The following is a 20549-nucleotide window of genomic DNA, read 5'->3' as shown; positions in this document are numbered from 1 at the left end:
ACAAGACACACTCACAAAACACACTCACAACACACACTCACAAGACACACTCACACAACACACAATCACAAGACACACTCACAAAACACACTCACAACACACACTCACAACACACACTCACAAGACACACTCACACAACACACAATCACAAGACACACTCACAAAACACACTCACAACACACACTCACAACACACACTCACAACACACTCACAACACACTCACAACACACTCACGACACACACTCACAACAAACACTCACAAGACACACTCACAAGACACACTCACAAAACACACTCACAACACACTCTCAACACACACTCTCAACACACACTCACAACACACACTCACAACACACACTCACAACATACACTCACACAACACACACTCACAAAACACACTCACAACACACACTCACAACACACACTCACAACACACACTCACAAGACACACTCACAACACACACTCACAACACACTCATGACACACACTCACAACACACACTCACAACACACACTCACAAGACAAACTCACAAAACACACTCACAACACACACTCACAAGACACTCACACAACACACACTCACAACACACACTCACAAAACACACTAAACACACACTCACAACACACACTCACAACACACTCACAACACACTCACACAACACACACTCACAAAACACACTCACGCACTCACAACACGCACTCACAAAACACACTCACAACACACTCACAACACACACTCACAAAACACACTCACAACACACACTCACAACACACACTCACACAACACACACTCACACACACACACACACACACACACACACACACACTCACAACACACACTCACAACACACACTCACACAAGACACACTCACAAAACACTCACAACACACACACTCACAAAACACACTCACAAGACACACTCACAAAACACACTCACAACACACACTCACAAGACACACTCACACAACACACACTCACAACACACACTCACAACACACACTCACAACACACACTCACAAGACACACTCACACAATACACACTCACAACACACACTCACAACACACACTCACAACACACACTCACAAGACACACTCACACAATACACACTCACAAAACACACACTCACAAAACACACTCACAACACACACTCGCAACACACACTCACAACACACACTCACAAAACACACTCACGCACTCACAACACGCACTCACAACACACACTCACAACAAACACTGACAAAACACACTCACAACACACACACAACACGCACTCACAACACACACTCACAACAAACACTGACAAAACACACTCACAACACACACTCACAACACACACTCACAACACACACTGACAATACACACTCACAAAACACACTCACAAAACACACTCACAACACACACTCACAACACACTCACAACACACACTCACAACACACACTCACAACATACACTCACACAACACACACTCACACAACACACACTCACAAAACACACTCACAACACACACTCACAACACACACTCACAACACACACTCACAAGACACACACACAATACACACTCACAAAACACACTCACACAACACACACTCACAAAACACACTCACAAGACACACTCACACAACACACACTCACAAAACACACTCACAAGACACACTCACACAACACACACTCACAAAACACACTCACAACACACACTCTCAACACACACTCACACACACACACACACACACACACACACACACACAGACACACACACACACACACACACACACACACACACACACACACACACACACACACACACACTCACAACACACACTCACAACACACACTCACAAAACACACCCTCAACACACACTCACAACACACTCACAAAACACACTCACAACACACACTCTGTGTCTGCAGGACGACGTGTTCCTAAAAGAATCCTTTTTTTACTGGAATTGAAAATCCTTTTCCACAGACAAGAGAGGAGGAGGTATAGAAAATTAAAAATTAATGATTCAAGTGCGTTGATTTGAAAATTTTAACATGGAGCAGACGGCGAGCAGTGTTTCCTCTCCTGACTCGACACGGGTACACAAGTGATGAGCCACTGACCAAGCTGCCACGTTTGACGAGTTGGATGTGACAATGAACTGAGGGAACAGCTTTAAAGAACAGGATGCAAATATAAAGGAAAGTCTACGGGTTAAGCTCTATTTACAGACTTTACATAAGAATGTAGAATCTGTACTCGGTTGTCAGAATCTTCGTGTTTTGGTTTCTGAGATTTGTACTTGTAGCTAATCACATATCTGCAGGTTTTGGTGTATGCAGGAGAGAGCAGAAGAATATAAATGGACGAAGCCGTCACCTGCAGGGGGCGTTTGAGTCCCATCGATGGCGGTCTCCATGCTGGAAATGCTGTCTCAGCCTAACTTTCAGTCAACCTAACGACAGACTGAGAGCTGGAGCTGAGGCGGGTTTTAAGCCTCCTGACAAACTGTTACACTGCGCCCGCCTGTCAATCATGTCAGCTACACGCCTACACGCCTTATCCTTCATCAAATCAAAACTGATGAGTCATCAAAACATTCACCCCCCGTACAGTGTGTGCCGATCGAGACATGAGCTAATCAGACCTATTTGTTTTTTTGAACCAGGCTGTAAACATGTTAATCTCTGCTGTAAAAACAGGCTTTTTAGAATGGATGTGTATGTGACTTCCTGTGCTTCTGCAGCCAGCCTCTAGTGGACACTCGAGGAACTGCAGGATTTTACACTTCAGCATCAGCTTCATTTTTCAACATCGGAGATTGCTGATCGGAGTCAACTTGTATTGATATCAACCTAAAAATGAAAAACATATCTCTGAAAATTCTCCACAATAATCTGATACGCTGCACAAATTAGTTTTCTGAAGAAGTCTGCCTGATAAAAAAGCGACTGGTTTCCATCTGATCTGGACGCCTGCGTTGGTGGGAATAAATGATCAGACCTTTTCAGGGTCATGGAGAAGGGGGATATATTTTAATATGACATCAAAGTAATTACAGGGCTGTAGGCCTGTGTGAGTCAGGCTCTAACAGACGCTCACTCACTTAATAGGAACAATTAGGAGCAATGTAAAAATCTACGCAGCCTGCCTGACAGACACTTAGAAGAAGGACGAGTTGTCTTAAAGACATGTTTTTTAATTCTCTATTTTACTGCTGCTTTCATGCAAAATGTGATCTCGTTTATTCGACTTTTCTTCCACTTTCATCCATAACAAGATCCATTGGTCTTCTGGGCCCAGAGGATTTGGAAATCCCATCTTTTGCTTTGCATGATCAGATTTTCAAAGCAAAACTTGACTCGATCTTTAAGGTCTGGATTCAAACATATTCAAGCATATTCAAGAATACCTGACATAGATTATGACTTTGACACATAGATTGTATAAAACATGGATGTAGTTTCAGCAATGTCATCCATTTGTTATTGTAAGAGAAGAAGCCCAACGATAGCTGCTGTCACCACATTGGAAATGCTGACTCCAACTGACTTCTGGGTAATCAAGACGCAGCGAATCAAGAGGTGGGGGTGAGGCAGTCCTAACAAACCTGTTGCATTATGTTTCCTGTTCTCCAGTATGTTCTTCTCCACTCTTTAGTTCAGATTGAGATTCTGTTCAACTACACTTAGCATTGATGTAAAGACAAATATTCACATTATAGCGTCGTATAGAGGACTCTGTTGTTTCATCTGCTACTTCTGCATCTTTTTTTTACTTCACGTCTTACCTCAGGAGACCCCCCCCCCCCCCCCCCCCCTTCTTTCTGACAGGGATAGTCTCTTGCTATGAGGAGCATGTGTGAACAACTAGGTCAGGAGAATATTGGGAGCACTGCTTCTGAAAATACTGTGCATATGTGAAAATATGTATAAGGTGCAGCATGTGCAAAGTGAGGCAGATTCTGGTCCGATGTTTGAGCTGCTCATCTTTTTTTCTAAATGGGGCCTAATTTCAACTCTATAAACCATAAAAGAAATGAGCTTTTTCAGCACCTTCACTTGTCGCTTTGTTTGACCTCAAAATATGAACAATTGACTCTAAAAGGATTTAACTGAGACTCTTTATTTTTGTTTCAGTCCACGGAGTCCGACGAACACCTTTTCTTTACATGTTTAGAGCATACAGGCTCAAATGTTTCCCCCACGTTGCTTCTGAGTGTTGCCAGCCTTGCTCTTCCTGTACACAAACAGCCGTCAGGAGTCACCTTTTAACCAATGAGTGTTGCTATGGAAACGTCAGCCAAAGGCTAATTTGCATCTGTGCTGCTGGTCCGCGGGGATCACTGCTTCGTGTCCTGAAAGAGGAGATGCTCCAAAATACTGAATAAAAGAAAAAGACAATGCGTTTCCTAAAGATGATGCATATGAAGCTACATGTGGCACATTAGGTTCTGATGTTGATTTTGATGCTACAGATCAGTAAGCTCAAAGTGCAGGCTTCAGTCTTGGCTCATGATGCTCTGATGCTTTATGTAACTGTAACTGTAAATGCAAAATGTTAGATGTGATGTTTTTGTTTCTACGACTCCTTCTTTTAATTTAGACCAAAACTCCAGTAGGCAAAGAAGGCCTTTCCTCAAACTGATTCTGAAAGCTATGAGGACAGGCATCACGCTGATAAAAACAGGTGTTGATCAGTGTCTATTTTAGACGGTTCAGGGTGGTTGTTGAAGAGGGAAAGAAGGATTGTTTTGTCTATATTTTTCCGAGCCAGTGAGACTTTGTAGCGTCTGCCTGTTGGTAATCACTGGACAAGGTGTGTGGTGGAAGAGGTGAGAGGGGGTGAAAGGAGGTGAGAGGGGTCCTCTGTATTCAGGGTGAAAGAAGGTGAGAGGGGTCCTCTGTGTTCAGGGTGAAAGAAGGTGAGAGGGGTCCTCTGTGATTAGGGTGAGAGGGGGTGAGAGGGGTCCTCTGTGATCAGGGTGAGAGGGGGTGAAAGAAGGTGAGAGGGGTCCTCTGTGTTCAGGGTGAAAGAAGGTGAGAGGGGGTGAAAGAAGGTGAGAGGGGTCCTCTGTGATCAGGGTGAGAGGGGGTGAGAGGGGTCCTCTGTGATCAGGGTGAGAGGGGGTGAAAGAAGGTGAGAGGGGTCCTCTGTGTTCAGGGTGTGAGGGGGTGAGAGGGGTCCTCTGAGTTCAGCGTTAGTTTCCTGATCACAGAGCAGTTTTAAGGTTCAGACAGAGGAAAATGGGATGTTGAGGGATTTGTACAAGGACGGTAAGAGACAAGTGTGCAACCGGCTCCCGTACACCTGAAGTGGATCTGACAGTTAAAATCTGACCTCCAGCTCACACTAAAGCACAGACAACACATGTCGTCAGCTTTTCTACTGGCTGTTTAAACACACCTGTCTAATGAATGGCAAATTGAGCAACAGTGGTTAATTAGGCACTCAAATACCTGTCCCATATAGGCGTGTAACCATAACAACCATAAACCGATGCAGGAGTGTGCATCATTATCGGTGTGAGAAGCTGCACCCAGCCACCGTCAAACACACATGATGTGAAGAGAGTCGGTTAATCATTCTTCTAGTTGCATGCCATGTTCCAGACGTTGTGTGCTGATGTCTAATGCATGTGGGAAATGTTCCCAATGTGAAGAGATTAAATGAATGTGAGACCTCTGTGACATCACAGGAGATGTTTTAATCAGTCTCTAAATCAGACCTCTTTCATATTTAAGTCTTTAGCACAGGCAGCTGATTTAAGTGTTCATTCTGCTTTGGGTTAGAAGCTTATAAGACTTTTCTCTTTTAAATATATTTTTTTCAAGACAAAAAGGAGTTACATATGAGTCCAGAGGTTCTCCATAATCCAAAACTGGCCATATTGTAGCCTGGACAATCTTCTCTCTGTTTCTCACTGCTGGGCAGGATTTGGTCCTTTGGTCCTTTATTTATGATGTATAAATGCCGTACTTTTCGTGTTAAGCATGAAATGTGTGACCTTAAATACAGATCCTGATTTAGCCAGATACCTCACGCTCACTGTTTACATTATTTACTGAAAGGGCTGCACAGATTTGTCTACTTTACATCTGTGTGATGACGCTTTGTGCCTGATGTTGACTTATGGTAAATGGTAAATGGACTTGAGCTTGTATAGCACTTTTCTAGTCCTCTGACTACTCAAAGTTTTTCCAAACCGCATGTCACACCTACTGATAGCACACGTGTTATTGCAACTGGCTGTTTCTTTACGCGTTAACTGTCAGATTTCTTGTTGCAAAGCATTCCCTGTTCCCCTGGTTTTATTGATAACTTCATCGGTGACTAGTCAACATTCACTCGACTGTTATCACATGACTGTCACCTTTAGAAATAATTAAGTAATAATTATAGTAATTCAATCTACTTTGAGAACTACATCTTGAGAACATCACATATTTCGTCTTTTTGGGGTTGATCATTAGTTTAAGATGAACAAGAGCTTGCAGGAAAGACTTAAAGTAAATCTGTAGCTGTGAAAGGGTGCAGTGGAATATAATATTCTATTGTCAGTGTAAAGATGCATGAAGTCTCATTAAGACCAAGAGAAGATAATTTATGAGCTGAGAGGAGCACAGAGAGATGAGAGGAGATGTCAGAATCTTTTTTTTATTGAGAACACTTGTATTTGTGTAATTAAAAGCTTTTGTATACAGCATTGCTTTCATCTGTTGAGTGTTTCCAGGCAGCACGAGAGAGAGAGAGAGAGAGAGAGAGAGAGAGAGAGAGAGAAATGAATTATGATTCATCCTCTCAGAGTATTTATAGACAAAGGGACAAAGCGGAGCGGTAATGATTAGGGGCGGATGTTACAAAATGAAAACATGCACAGAAACATGGGTTTGCTTCAAATCTCCATGCATCCAGAGCGGGGCAAAGGAGATGCAGAAAAACATAAATAAGACATGCAAAAAAAAACACCGCCTTCCAAAATGGAAATGTTAGCATTGTTTGTTACACTTTATTTTACAACGTTTTCCTGTGATAACGAGTAAATTACGGTTGTTTCTGACTGAAATGTGCTTGTCATCACGGGAATAACCAACGTTGTTATAGATTAGGACATGAGTTGAGTTGCGAGCTCATGAAAACAACAGAAATGTACTCGTTATCACGGGAAGAGAGAATCAAATAAAATGTATAGATGTATGTCATCTTAGGGCTTCCATAGTTCCTAACTGTTCCCAGTATTTTCATTTACCATGAAAAATGAGGTCGAAGCGGAAGTGTAAAATCTTGCAGTTCCTCGAGTGTCCACTAGAGGCTGGCTGCAGAAGAACAAGAAGTCACATACACACCCATTCTAAAAAGCCTGTTTTTACAGCAGAGATGAACATTTTTACAGCCTGGTTCAAAAAACAAATAGGTCTGATTAGCTCATGTCTCGATCGGCACACACTGTTGGGGGGGGGGGGGGATAAGAGTTATTCACAATAAGGCGTGTAGCTGACCTGACAGGCGGGCGCGATGTAACGGTTTGTCAAGAGGTTTATAACCTGCCTCAGCTCCAGCTCTCAGCCTATTGTTAGGTTGACTGAAAGTGTACATTATAGTTGATGGCTGTTGTTTTTATGGAAAGGTAAAGAGATAAATGAAAGCAGCCAACAGATGCTTGATAGACGATGCAATGTATGAAAAGGAACTTCTACAATAATGTTTGTTTTTAACTTGACACTGCTGTGTTTATGTCAAAGTTGGATTTATTCAGAAGGACAGCTTGGTACGGGTCAGGCTCGGATCGGATAAAAGTTTGGTTTGGGAAACGTTTAACGCAATCCTAACAAAAATAATCAAGTGGAAACATTGACAGCAATCCACTTCTCTGCAGTTCGTTCTGAAACTCTCTCTCAGGATTTGAAGTTGTGAGGAGACACGTACACACAGGTTTCAGCCTGTCAAAGAGAAAATCCTTCTCGTATTATTCCCAGCTTCTTTCTTCCTCTCTCTTTTTATCACCTTATATTTTAACATCTTAATTTGCTCTGTGTCACATTTCTTCTAAAGCTCTTGGTTCTTTGTTTTTAACTCTGTAAAGCACTTTGAGTTGCTCTGAGTCTGAACAGCGCTTTATAAATAAGCTTAACGTGCCATGCCTTACCTTTGGAGTTGTCCAGATGCCATTTTCTATGGTTAGCTGTGTAAAAATAACCTGCACACATCATTGTCCTGAGGTGTTTGAAGAAGGATACCAGAGGTGTGAGGGGGTGAAAAGATGCTTTAAAGCAGCCTTTGAAGTCTTCGATGGATAACCGATTGATACTTCAAAAGATTTTTTTAATGCGAGAGGCTTTAACACTGAGAGTTTAGCGGTGACAGAATCCCATAGGACGGTTTCTCTCTGTGAGTATCATCAGGAAAAAACACTTATTTGTCAGACTGAACCATAAAACAAAGAACCCAAATGCACGACTCCAAAAACACTTAGAGGAGATTCCAAGTCTGTTTAATCCGAAGGGAGGTCGGTACACAGGAATCCAAATCACACGCAGAGGTGTCCAAAACATTCGGCAAAAGGCAGGTGATGATGAGGTCGAAAAATACAGAAACAGGACGAAATACTAAATCGGAAAAAAACAGATGAAAGCTGGATGGCCGTCATGAAGGAACAAAACAAACTGGCACAGAAGGAGGGGAACACGGAGACTAAATACTCGAGGGGAGTGAAGACAACTAGACACAGGTGAGACACATCAGGTAATCACAGGCGGGAAAGCAGGAAGCAAAGTATCTGAAACGAGACACAGGGGGTGCTTCTGGATTAAAAAGTGTCTCCACACTCTGACAGTAGACGGTTCCTTCTCTCCGTACTGTATCCTGTTAGTATCTCCTGTTCAGTAGGCCGATATTTGTTCCGACTTTATCTGATTCATTCAGTGTGGATGTGGCGTCAGTAAATTATACAAAACTTCACATGGCATGTAAACAATTTCCCAACTTCACATTTGAAAGGCGCGTTACTCAAACCAACTGCATCATCCTCGTTTGTTTGGATTTGGAGGTGCTCGAGAACTGACTTCTTACGTTTAATTTGTCACTGCATTGTCGGAGTTAAAATACAAGTAATTTCATGAAAGGATGCATCCAAACCATACTGCACAAAACCCGGACGTTAGTATCCATGCTGAAATGTTCATTCTACTGAGGCGGACCCAAAGAATGCCCACTGAATGACCACGAGGGTTCAGACTACTGAACCTCCCTACTGAAATGTCAGAAGAAAGTCACTGTACTATCCTAGAGACGTGAACCTAATTCTATAACAAATAAACCCCCCAGAGATCTGAGTCTCTAGCCTGATTCAGACGAGCCTCTATATTTACACCCCAGTGACATTTTACTTACGAACGGACAAAGTGACCCCCCCTGTACCGTCTTCAGAGGCATTACAGAGGAGAGGCGGGATCAACTGAGGAAGCGGGGGAGCACAGCGCTGTGTGTGTGCATGTCTGACAGTGTGTGTGTGTGGAGCTCTCGCTGTGCTGTTCTTCAATGTGACCTCACAGACCGGGACACCGATATAGCCCGTCACAGAATCATCATGAATATACAAAGACGTGATGGCGGCTGAGAATAGTTACAACACTTCTGAGGATAAAAGCAGTCAGAACAGGGCTCTTGTTTCTTGTTTTTAAAGAATAAACTCCAGGCAGACGTGTTGACCGCAGTGGCACGGTAATTTACAGTATCTGAAAGCCAATCAAAGCCCTTCTCCATCATGAAGCCTCTGAGGAGTTTAATGAACACAGGGTGAACTAGAAGGCTCCGACCCTTCAGAACTTCATTTCATTAAAAGTTTTAGAAGTCTCTAAAAGTATTCTTTTAACCAGTGAATGGTCTCCTCAGGGTTTCTCACCCTTAACGAGAACTGGAAGTCCTCCATAATCACATCCTCAAACAGAAGAATTCAGCACTTTCAGTTCAACTCAATGCAAACAAAGATAATGTTTCAATAATGTGGATCTGCATAATCCAGATCAGCTCCTGGATATGTCTCAGCTCGATGCTCTCCTTTGATCCTCTGAGGTATTCACAGGATGGAGAGGACTCCCTCGTCATGAAGCCAGTTCAACCAGGAGAGACGAGTGAATGATTCAAAGATAAATATTTATTTTATGTGATATTGAATGATTGTCAGAGAATCTTTGGCGCTTGAACTCTGCAGGGAGACAGAGTGATTGAAAATGTCCGCCCCACCCGTGGAGTCCAGACACTGGTGGTGGAGGTGTTAGCTGATGATGTCATCTGGGCGAATACCACAAAGAAGCTGATTGAACTGTGAAGACGGTTGATGATGTCATCTGAGGCTCATGGGATGAAAGCTGATCTCACTGAAGAATGGGGGATGGCGGCAAAGGCCGAAGATATCGTCTGAGGCTGGCGGGATGAAGAGGCTGACCGAATGATGAAGACTGAGGTTGACCGGGACGATGGCTGATGATGTCATCTGAGGCTGTCGGGATGAAGACGGGGATGAGACTGCTAAGGCTTGGCGGTGATGGGAAGTGGGAGGGTTGCTTGTAACGATGGCATGAAAGAACTAGTGGAAGAGAGACATTTTAAAACAAGACAGCTGCAATATGATGAGGGAAAGGAGCAGGGCTATTGGATAGGGTGTGACCAGCTGATGATTACGAAAAGAGGAGTGATCATGCATGGAGAAGCGATGTAACACAGTATGTGAATAAATAATAAGCAAGCGTGCAGAAAAAAGTCTTCCTGACTGACCTTTCGCTAGAGCTACATGTGTCAAGGTGACAATAACTGTTTTAGAACATCGACACTTTGAGTACAGTGTCAACATTATGGGATACACTGAGGAAACAAAGCTGCAGAGTAGAGATCTGTGAACACAAAATGAAGCTCTGCGTTAGTTCCTGCAGGACACAGAAGTCAAACGCCCCAGCTGTCAAGTAACCCTAACGTTAACCCGTGTACTGGACAAAATCAGCAAACAGATAAGACCTCTTCCACGGGGGTCTCCAAGATTTACACGAACTAAAAGTTCCTCACAGGAAGTAGATTTTTTGTTTTGTGTGTATTTGGCGGCTCCTCTGGCCATGACGGGTAACTGCAGGTGTGTTCATGAACTTATTGGTTAAACTGTAACTTAATGAAAAGAAGTTTAATAAGGAGGAAGAAGGAACAGAGGGAGGAGGGGGGAAATGGAAACAAGGAGAGGGAGAGAGATGGTTGGTTTGACATGACTCATGTCCAAACTCGTGTGTGTGTGTGTGAGAGAGGCCTGAGGCAGCTCAAAGGCCCCACAGGGAGACACTAATGACAAACATCCGGTTTGACGGTGACGGAGACACCGAACACATCACATCTGCTTCTTATTCTCACCCTGCTCTAATACTCTCACTCGTTCTTTCTCCTGAGAAAAAAAAACTCCTTCGCTCTCCGCCCTGTTATCTCTCACACACAGCTCACACAGCTGTTGGTGCACCAATTAAAGAGACAGCGCACACAAAGCGTGCACTTCTTTTTCATGCTTCTGCACGGAGACACAGCAGTGCGTCCCCTTTCACTTCCGTGTAGATAATGAATGAATTCTCTGGGGCGGTTGTGTTCGGTGCATTAACTATTTAGCGGGATGTTTACGTTGAATCTGCTTCGACAAGTCTGTGTTTGTGTCACGCTGTCAGGAAGATAGAGAGACAGAGAAGGGGAGAGACTCTCACTTCACAGAATATTGGTCGATTGTATTCTTCATCATCTTGGAACCAGAGAATTTGACTCGCATAGCCTGTAAAGATATTCACCCCCCTCTGAATCTATGAATTTAATACCAAACATTACATGTTTTTCTCTGTGCATCGTATAAAGGCCTTCTATTCTGTCCATCTCTATTCTAAATAACACATCTCTCCTGCAGAAGACTTAAAGTCACAGCTGCTATCACACTCTCACGACCTCCACGTCATAAAATCCCTCTCTGTGTGTTTCCCCCTCTGGACGTTATTGTTGCAATGAGCTGTGGGGCTGGGAGCCTGCAGCCGTGCTGATAGCAGGGATAGTGTGTGTTTGTGTTTGTGTATGTGTGTGTGTGTGTGTGTGTGTGTGTGCGTGTTTGTGAATTTGATGAAGAGGAGGCGGGGATGAGTGACGCAGCAGAGAAAACACAGAAGAGCGTCACTTTAAAAGGAAACCCTGCAGCCTCCTGATGGTGTCGTCTCTGGTTTTGTATCTTCACATAAATGAAAACGTGCAAATGAAACAAAACTAACAAACAAAATCACAACCCCCCCCCCCCCCACCCACCCCACCTTCCCACCTTGTTTCCCCCCGTAGTATGAGATTTGTCAGTCTAAGTCTGGTCTGCGTCTCTGTGTGTAAGAACTGGAGGCTTGGTCAGGTTTAACTGAGGACATTCAGTAAAAATATCCTTCTTTCATCTTCCTTATTATTTAAAATTGAGAAGTTAGAAAGAGCTACAAGAGCGCCCTCCGCTGGTGAAACATCATACAGCAACATATAAGGAGATGAGGTGGCATATTCTTTTTGTTAGACATTTATTTTGGGAGCTTTTTGTCCTTTTTGTTTGAAAGGACAGTGACAGTAAAGAAGGAAATCAGGGGGAGAGAAAGAGAGGCGGGAATCTCATGCGGATTTGAACCCGGGCCGCCCGCTTGGAGGACTAAAGTCTCTGTGCATGGGCCACCCCTGCAATGATTTTCTTTTATTGCAGGGGGATTACTTTATGACACCCCATCCATCCATCCATCCATCCCTTCCTCTTATCTGAGGTCGGGTTGCGGTGGCAGCGGGTGACGTAAGTCAACCCAGACTTCCCTCTCCCCAGCTCCTCATGGGGGGATACCGAGGAGTTCCCAGACCGGAATGGATATATAATCCCTCCAGCGAACTCTGGGTCTACACCAAGGTCTCCTCCCAGTTGGGCGAGACCCCGGGGTTATAACGGTTACCTGTTTGACCTTTGACCCACGAAAGTTACACTAAAGTAGCGACATTCAGGATAGTTTGGACTCAATCTGCTCTCCAGTTGTCAACATTTTTAACACTCCTCATACCACATGTTTTGAAATGATCTAATCTACATTATTGTAATTGATGATAGTTTCGAGGAGCACCAAATACATAAAAAAACGACACCCATTTCATAAGACGGGTGCAAGCATTCTCCTGCAAGCTGTCTGAATTGCACAGACACATTTGCAACATGTTTATGCAACTTAATTTACACAGCGAGCAGGAGTCCACTCGCAGATTATGATAGTCGACATTTCCCTTTATTGAGTGCCTATAAAGGACTTGAATACGTGCTGCTGTTATATAGATTCATGTATCACTATTATTAGATTTTTCAAGAATATCGGTTTAAAATCTGAATATCTAGTGTGGGTTTGTGTCGTCAGGTTTAAGTGGGATATGAACTACAAATAGGAGTTATGATGCTTCGATGACTCCTACTCTGCGTTATTCTAATGTTGGAATAAAGGCTTTATCTTTGAGGACAACCTGATGGCTATTATTGCTTCATCCTCCCCCATCTTCTTCATCTCTTAAAAGGAAGCAGTCAGAAAACACTGCAACAGCGCCCTCCACTGGTGAAACATCTCAGGACAGAAAATGAGAAAACAGAGGCTTGCATCAGTTCATTTATTATTTCAGAAACACTACAGAGACTCCATCTTAATTTAGGCCTTGAAAAGTGAAAAACTCAAACAGTATTTACAGTGCATTGTTTTCATGAAGTAAACCTTCGTTATTGACTGTACAAGCAGAGTCGATCGTGAAGCTACTACTAACACAATCTTTCAAGTGGGTTCCAGGTACGCTTCAAAGCTCCGCCACGCCATGATGGGAGGAGCAAGTCAAGTTCTGTCCAAAACAAAGAGACAAACAGCTCCTCAGTCCTCCTGCAGGATGAGTCATGGTTCAGTCCTCCATGCAGCGTCAGGAGGGGGGCTCAGGCGGGGAGGGGTCCACCATCAAATGTGACGAAGTCATGTTTACACAATGCAGATTTGATTACCTTTGCACTGGTCTGGGTGCTGAGCTGCTGGTGCACATACAGCTCTTAGACTGATGGATAAATATGTGTGGAACATTTATATCACTCTCAGGTTATCCAAACAGAAAACACAATTATAACCAATGTACATGTGTCACTCCTTTCACTGTTATTTTGTCATCACAGCAGTATGTGTCCTAATTTGGATGTAGGCCTTCATTAAGTGTGTTTAAAAGGACACAGCCTCAAAAAAATGTTCTGATTGATGTGAGTAAGAAGAGAAAATATGTTTGAAACTGGTTTAAAATACTGAAAAATCTAACATTTTGTGCTCTAATCTGTCAGTGTTTTACCAACCAGGTCTAAAGAACATTTCACTCTGGATCCTAAGGTTTGATTTTGCATCCATAATTGATGCTTCTTCCATGATTAGGGTGGTTTGAGAAGTGTTTTTATGGCTTATAGATGATTGAGGCTGATGGTTGGACTGTCTGCACATCTGGAGGACGTCCTCTGAACTCCCCTCCAGGAGATGTCCCTCCTCTTTCTTTTTCTTTCAAAGATGAAACATAGTCTGTCTGTGCGGAGTTCAGCCTGAATCATCTCCGCTGTTCTCGGACCCTCCCTTCATGATCTCCTCCGGCTCCTCCGCCGTGCCGCTGTCCGACTCCTCCTCTATGGCGAGGCGCGTGTCCGCGGACGAGCACAGGGAGCTGATGCTGCTCTGCTCCGTGCACAGCGCGCACGCGAGCGGCGAGGAAAGCGCGCCCTCGTGGAGGTGTCCAAAGTGGTTACTGTGGTTACCGCAGAAAGGCAGCGACACCTGCACCGAGCGTAGTCCCGAGTCAGCGGGGGTAAAGGTGAGGCTGTGTTTCTTGGGCAGCGCTCCCCACTCCCGCTGCTCCTTCTCGTGCACAAGGCGCGTGAAGATGTTGGTTCTCTTCTTCTCTCGTCTTTTAGAGCGGAAATAACCCAGCATTATACCGCAGAGGAAGATTCCGTAGAAAGACATGACTATTACTATGTACAGGTACGCGTTCCCGCCGTTTTTGTCCACATGGGAGCTCGCGCTGCTCTGTGTCATCTGGAAGAGGCGTTTAGGTGGAGCAGTGGAGTTCTCAAGTTGATCCATTTTGTCAGTGGAGCTTACAGGAACTACCAAGAAAGTGTGCTAAAGAGGAAGAACGGAGTACATCCATTAATATAGGATCAATTTAAACTTTTATGCATACTTTACGCACGAGGAGAACTTCTCCACGTGCGGATTTCTTGCCGTTGATGATCATGAAGTGTTGTAAAAACAAAAACATGCAGGGTCCATATTAGAGATATTACAGTTTACCATTATGATAAAACACTTGTAAATAATGACTTCATGTCTTTTGGATAAGGGTTCGGGTTTATAAAGTAGCCATCCTCATAGTTGACTGAAATACTTCTCATTCTAAAACAAATATATGTTGTTTTATTTTTATTTTAAAGTTTTGCACTCATGTTAATTAGTTTTGACAAGTCTGATTTTTTGTGTGATCCTTCAAAAAAAAGTTACAAAAAGTTTGCAGAAACTGATTTGAGCTCAAATAAACCCTGAACACGGTCTTCAAAATAACAACAAGGATACAAAGTCAAACACTCACCAAACCCAAAGAACAAAGTCTCATGTGAACCCTCACAGCTCGTCCCTTCTGGCTGCTCTTCTGGAGTTTAGCAGCAGCACTGAGGAAGAAGTTCTTTATATAGAGACCCTGCAGTGTCAGCGTGAGTCATGTGATCAAGATGGGTGCTGTGGAAGTCCTGAAGGGGCGTTGAGTAAAAGGAAAACAGGAGTAACTTTAAAGATTATTCACTCCTCTTATGGGAGGCTTATACAATGATTTAAAGTATGAGTATTTCATTTTTATCGGGCAAATGTAAAAACAGTACGAGTGGTTTGCCGATGCAAACAAAGCTCAAAACAGACCAAAGATAGGAAGACTGTAATAAGTGACAATTAACATTTTCCACAGGTTTTGTTTTGTTTTTCAGATTTAATTCAAGTGTTCATGTTCTGTTTTTTAGGTCATTCTAAGGGAGTGCACTATTTATTTTAAGACTGAGACTGAGAAACTATTGATTTAATTTAACAGTCTGACTCGACTCCTCCCAATCAGCGTGTCCACTCGGGGAAATTACACCCAAATACTGTAATAAATGCTGAAACGTATAAAGTTACACGTCATAATGACGGTTATTAAATCAGTCAGGGCGGATTTCATTCAGTTCTTTTGTTTCATCTGTAATCTCATAAATACGCATCATCATCCGTCTGTGTTTTTTGTAGTCCTCTGTTTCACACCCAACAAATCGTGGTTTATACTTTCAATTTAATTAATGAGGGAGGAGAGGAGAGGATCCGGTTTTGGCAACCTCTGATCTGAATCTCGACTCTTTGCAGATGATGTAGTACTGTTCCCCTGAAACTGCGTCCCCCAGCAGCCACTGGGGCATTCTGTAGCAGAGTGTTAGGTGGTCAGGACGAGACTTAGGGTGCGTTCGAATTGTCCCTCCTATGTCCTTTTACTATCCACTTTACCTTAACCCCGGGGAAAACGTCATGAGGTTAAGGAAAGATGTTAGGAGAATTCATAAAGGACTTAGGGAAAGGTGATCTCGTTGCTCTGACAATCCGACCACATTTCCACTAGGTGACGTAATTAAATGTGACGGGCCGGCGGAGGTTAATGACGTGGGTCTGCCGTGTTGAAACTACAATGTTCAGAAAATGGACTACAAAAAGCGCATCTAAAAAACTTTCCCCTGTGCCTTCTTGCCGGTGAAATAATCCTAATTATCACAATGTTGGGTTGAAATAAGGCTACGAGTAACAAAAGTGAAACCATCACATTCCTGTCCACTCAGAAATCAACATCAAAATAACTTTTAATGTATGAAATTAATTGTTACATTTATGTAAGATATAGCCTACACAAAATGTTTTAAGCATACAAATGTACAACTGAACAAAGCATTCTTAAGTGAATGAAATATGTTGAATAAAACATCATCTGGATAAAAATGTCTCTTATCCCTTACATGATCTGAGCCCCTTTACGGTCATCGATAATGTTTGTGAACGGTCGGATGCGCGACTCGCTTTAAATGTTGCGGCCGCAAGGAATTGTGGGGCGGCATATCTCATCTCCTTTGGTAAAGAATGGTCCAGTGTATCCTATGCTAAAGGAGGTTATAAAGGAAGCATTGACCCACCTTTCCTTAGCTTTTAGAGAATTCAAACGGCTCTTATCATGGCCGCCACTTAAATGCTTCCGGGTCATTTCACTCAGTTAGGAACATTCCTAAGCAAAAATGACATTTCAAACGCACCCTGTGACATACACTGTGAATATTACTGGATTAATCCTGAGTGACATCACCCGTCTGTTCCTGCAGGGGGCGCTGGAGTCCCATCGATGGCGGTCTCCATGCTGGCAATACTGTCTCAGTCTAACTTTCAGTCAACCTAACAACAGACTGAGAGCTGGAGCTGAGGCGGGTTTTAAGCCTCCTGACAAACCGTTACACCGCGCCCACCTGTCAATCAGGTCAGCTACACGCCTTATTGTGAATAACTCTTATCCTTCATCAAATCAAAATGCATGAGTTGTCAATAGCTTGAAAATGGGACGGTCCCGGTCAAATTGGGGCGTATGGTCATGTAAATATGTCCTATACTAAATGTATGATTGCAAAACAAGAATGAGCTACTGCTTCTTGTAGACCAAGCACAATCTTTATTAACTTCTTTCCACCAGTTTTCATTGGCAAATTACAAATAAATAGCTGGTATGTTACAAGGCAGGCAGGCAGGCAGGCAGTCGAGGAGGAGTGGAGCTCCAACGAACATGTCAGTGACGAGTTCAAATGGAGGCTACACATGTGCGTCATCTGCTGATCACACGTCCACACATGTACACTCAGGGATTACAAAGGTGAGACTCAGAATCAAAAGAAAAGGCAACAGGTGTCGCATGGTGCGGGATGCTGGGCTCGTGTTTGCGGACTTGTTGATTCACACACTCACATTCTGACGAGGCATGAAGCTGGTAGAGACAGACCGTCCAGCTGAATACGTCTCACCAACTATGTCTCACCAAATACACAAACAAAGTTATGTTATGTCATTTTCCACCAGTGCACTCAGGCATGTGCTGAAAGGTTTTTATTTTTGTCCCATCTGGAATCAACCGCCTTATTTGGAAAGAAATGATCAATATTGCACGATGATTTATCAAATCTGACATGTTTACACAGTCATTTCATCTGTAAAACAAGCGGAGAAATGTGTTCGTTGGTGTTTGTCCAGCACCTAAAAAAGTACACTCTAACACTGTAGGGAAATACAGCAGACTAAACAACAGTGCATCTTCATTTCTCATTTCTTTCATTTTCTAATTTGCTGTCATTTTTCTTTTTAAAAATCGGATACAAATCTGCTGTCATTTGCCCTCAGATGACTTTGTGCTGTGTCAAAGACGCGCCGAGGAGGGAATGGCGTCCAAAACCCGCGGGAGACAGAGTCAGACAGCAGGCGGGAAACAACATAAACCACTGACAGAACTAAAAACAAAAGAGTTCACCCTCTCCTGACCTGCAGGAAGAAGGAATTTGAAACCATGACAACCTTTCGTTGGGACGTGTTTAACATTTTTTTTTTTTCTCATAGGTGACAAATCGAAGCAACAAACCTCCACTCACACAAGCTGAGCTTCTGCTGTGGCACTGCAGAGAGAATTCAACAGACAGCGTTGGCTAACACACAATCTGTTTCATAACTCACATCTGGACAAATAAAGACCCCAGCGAGAGGTCGAACACCTGGGTATAAAAGACAGGGAAAGGCCTCAGTGGACAGAGAGCTTTAATGTTCTCTTCTAGCATTGCTCAGCTTTTCTTCAGTTAAAAATTCATCATGGAACCTCAGAAGTAACACCCTATCCTTAACCGTCATTCTTAGAGATCTTTAGTGCGATACGATTAACCACGTGTTCAGGTCGTGGTGGCGCTCATGTTCACAGAGAAGGACTGAGGGGTGCTGGGAGAGTTCAGGGTCAGGTGTTGGTCTGTGTTTTCAGAGGGAACGATGATGTGCTGCTGGTCCTCCGTTTTTATTTCCCTCCATACATTCTCTCAATGTCGTCCTGGTAAAGTTTTTTCAGCTCCTTGCGTTTGAGCTTGAACGCGTCAGTCACTAATCCCGTCTCTGGAGTCCACGGGTCTGGACTCAGGCGGATCTTGCGAGGGATCTCGAAGCGCTCTAGCTGGGCTGAAACAAAAGAAAAGAGTAAAAACACTAATGTGTAACTTCAAACTTCTGTATCAACCTGTCTCTGGATCGGTGGAGCTTCCCTCACCTGTAAGAGCATCCTCAGTGAGGATCTTGAGGACCAGCTCCTCCATGGCTTTACTGTTGCACAGCTCCTCCCACGAGCCGCGGATCCCGTACTGCTCGGCCAGAGCCAGCAGCTGCTTCTGATTGGGCACCACAAAGCCGATCACGTACGTCTCGTCACTACAGGGCAGAAGAGGAGAGAGGAAAAGAAAGAAAAAACAACGTACAACTATCAAAGTGTCTGGAAATTTGGTTTGGAATAAAAATGCACAAAATGCTGTCAAAGTTTTGCGTCTCATATAGCTGCTTTCACACTTTCAGAAAAGTCTTTAAAAAAACTCCAGATATTTCCAGGAGGAGCGTCATGTGTGAACAGAAACAGCTGAATGTTTCTCTCTTCACCCGGAGTTTCTCCTCCAGCCTCCTCGTATTTATTCTACAGAAAGTCAGAGTGAGCTGATGTGAGAACGCAGCAGGATATAATCAGGAGAATTCACCTGGAGCGAGTGGGAGGGGGTGGTGACGTTTATTCCCTGTGATCGCTGCACGACCATAGACTGTCTGCACGCCACCTCTACCATCTCCGTGCTCTAATGAACCTGCTGCATTATGTTTCCTGTTCTCCAGTATGTTCTTCTCCACTCTTTAGTTCAGATTGAGATTCTGTTCAACTACATGTAGCATTGATAGAAAGAGACAAATATTCTCATCATAGCGTCGTATAGAGGACTCTGTTGCTTCATCCACTACTTCCAAGTTGTACTTTTTACGTCACCTCTTACCCCTGTCTGACAGGGATAGTCTCCCGCTGTGAGGAGCATGTGTGAACAACCAGTTCAGGAGAATATCCGGAGCAGTCCTGCTGAAATTATCTGGATATTTTCAGGAGTGCAGATGTGAAAACGGCTGTAATTTGTCTACTGAACTCTAACTGAAAAATAAACCTTCATTAATGCCATGTCGTTTTTTTGGAAGCAAGAATTGACCATTATGGATGAGAAGACCGATAAACAATGGCTTTTGTTGTAGCAACTAGTTACCCATAGGTGGCCTCGCCCCCAGCTTAGCTGCTTTACATGAAAGACACTAACGAGTGACCAGTGTTAACGGTAACGTATCTAGTTACTCTCCAGATTCAATAACGCTGTTACAATTACCAACATTTAAAAGCATTTGT

At 43.4% G+C, this 20549-nt stretch overlaps 2 protein-coding genes across 4 annotated transcripts in view; both read right to left on the bottom strand.

Annotated features, from left to right (window-relative positions):
- Positions 1-13635: 13635 nt before the first annotated feature.
- On the bottom strand, positions 13636-15727 carry kcne4 (potassium voltage-gated channel, Isk-related family, member 4). Its single transcript, XM_061045680.1, has 2 exons — positions 15642-15727; positions 13636-15175 (listed from the first exon to the last, which is right to left on the bottom strand). The coding sequence occupies exons 1-2, from the start codon at positions 15663-15665 to the stop codon at positions 14594-14596; spliced, it is 606 nt and encodes a 201-aa protein (XP_060901663.1). The 5' UTR covers positions 15666-15727; the 3' UTR covers positions 13636-14593.
- Positions 15728-18665: 2938 nt separating this feature from the next.
- acsl3a (acyl-CoA synthetase long chain family member 3a) overlaps positions 18666-20549 on the bottom strand; it is a 31112-nt gene continuing 29228 nt past the window's right edge. For all 3 annotated transcript variants that reach the window (XM_061045631.1, XM_061045629.1, XM_061045630.1), the window contains 2 exons: positions 19395-19552; positions 18666-19306 (listed from right to left, as the gene is read on the bottom strand). In XM_061045631.1, coding sequence (XP_060901614.1) covers positions 19149-19306; positions 19395-19552 — 316 coding nt within the window. In that variant the 3' untranslated portion in view covers positions 18666-19148. The remainder of the gene's footprint in view (positions 19307-19394; positions 19553-20549) is intronic.

This window comes from Labrus mixtus, chromosome 9, assembly GCF_963584025.1.
Source record: "Labrus mixtus chromosome 9, fLabMix1.1, whole genome shotgun sequence".
NCBI classification, from domain to species: domain Eukaryota; kingdom Metazoa; phylum Chordata; class Actinopteri; order Labriformes; family Labridae; genus Labrus; species Labrus mixtus.
This window is presented reverse-complemented; position numbering and strand designations above follow the sequence as displayed.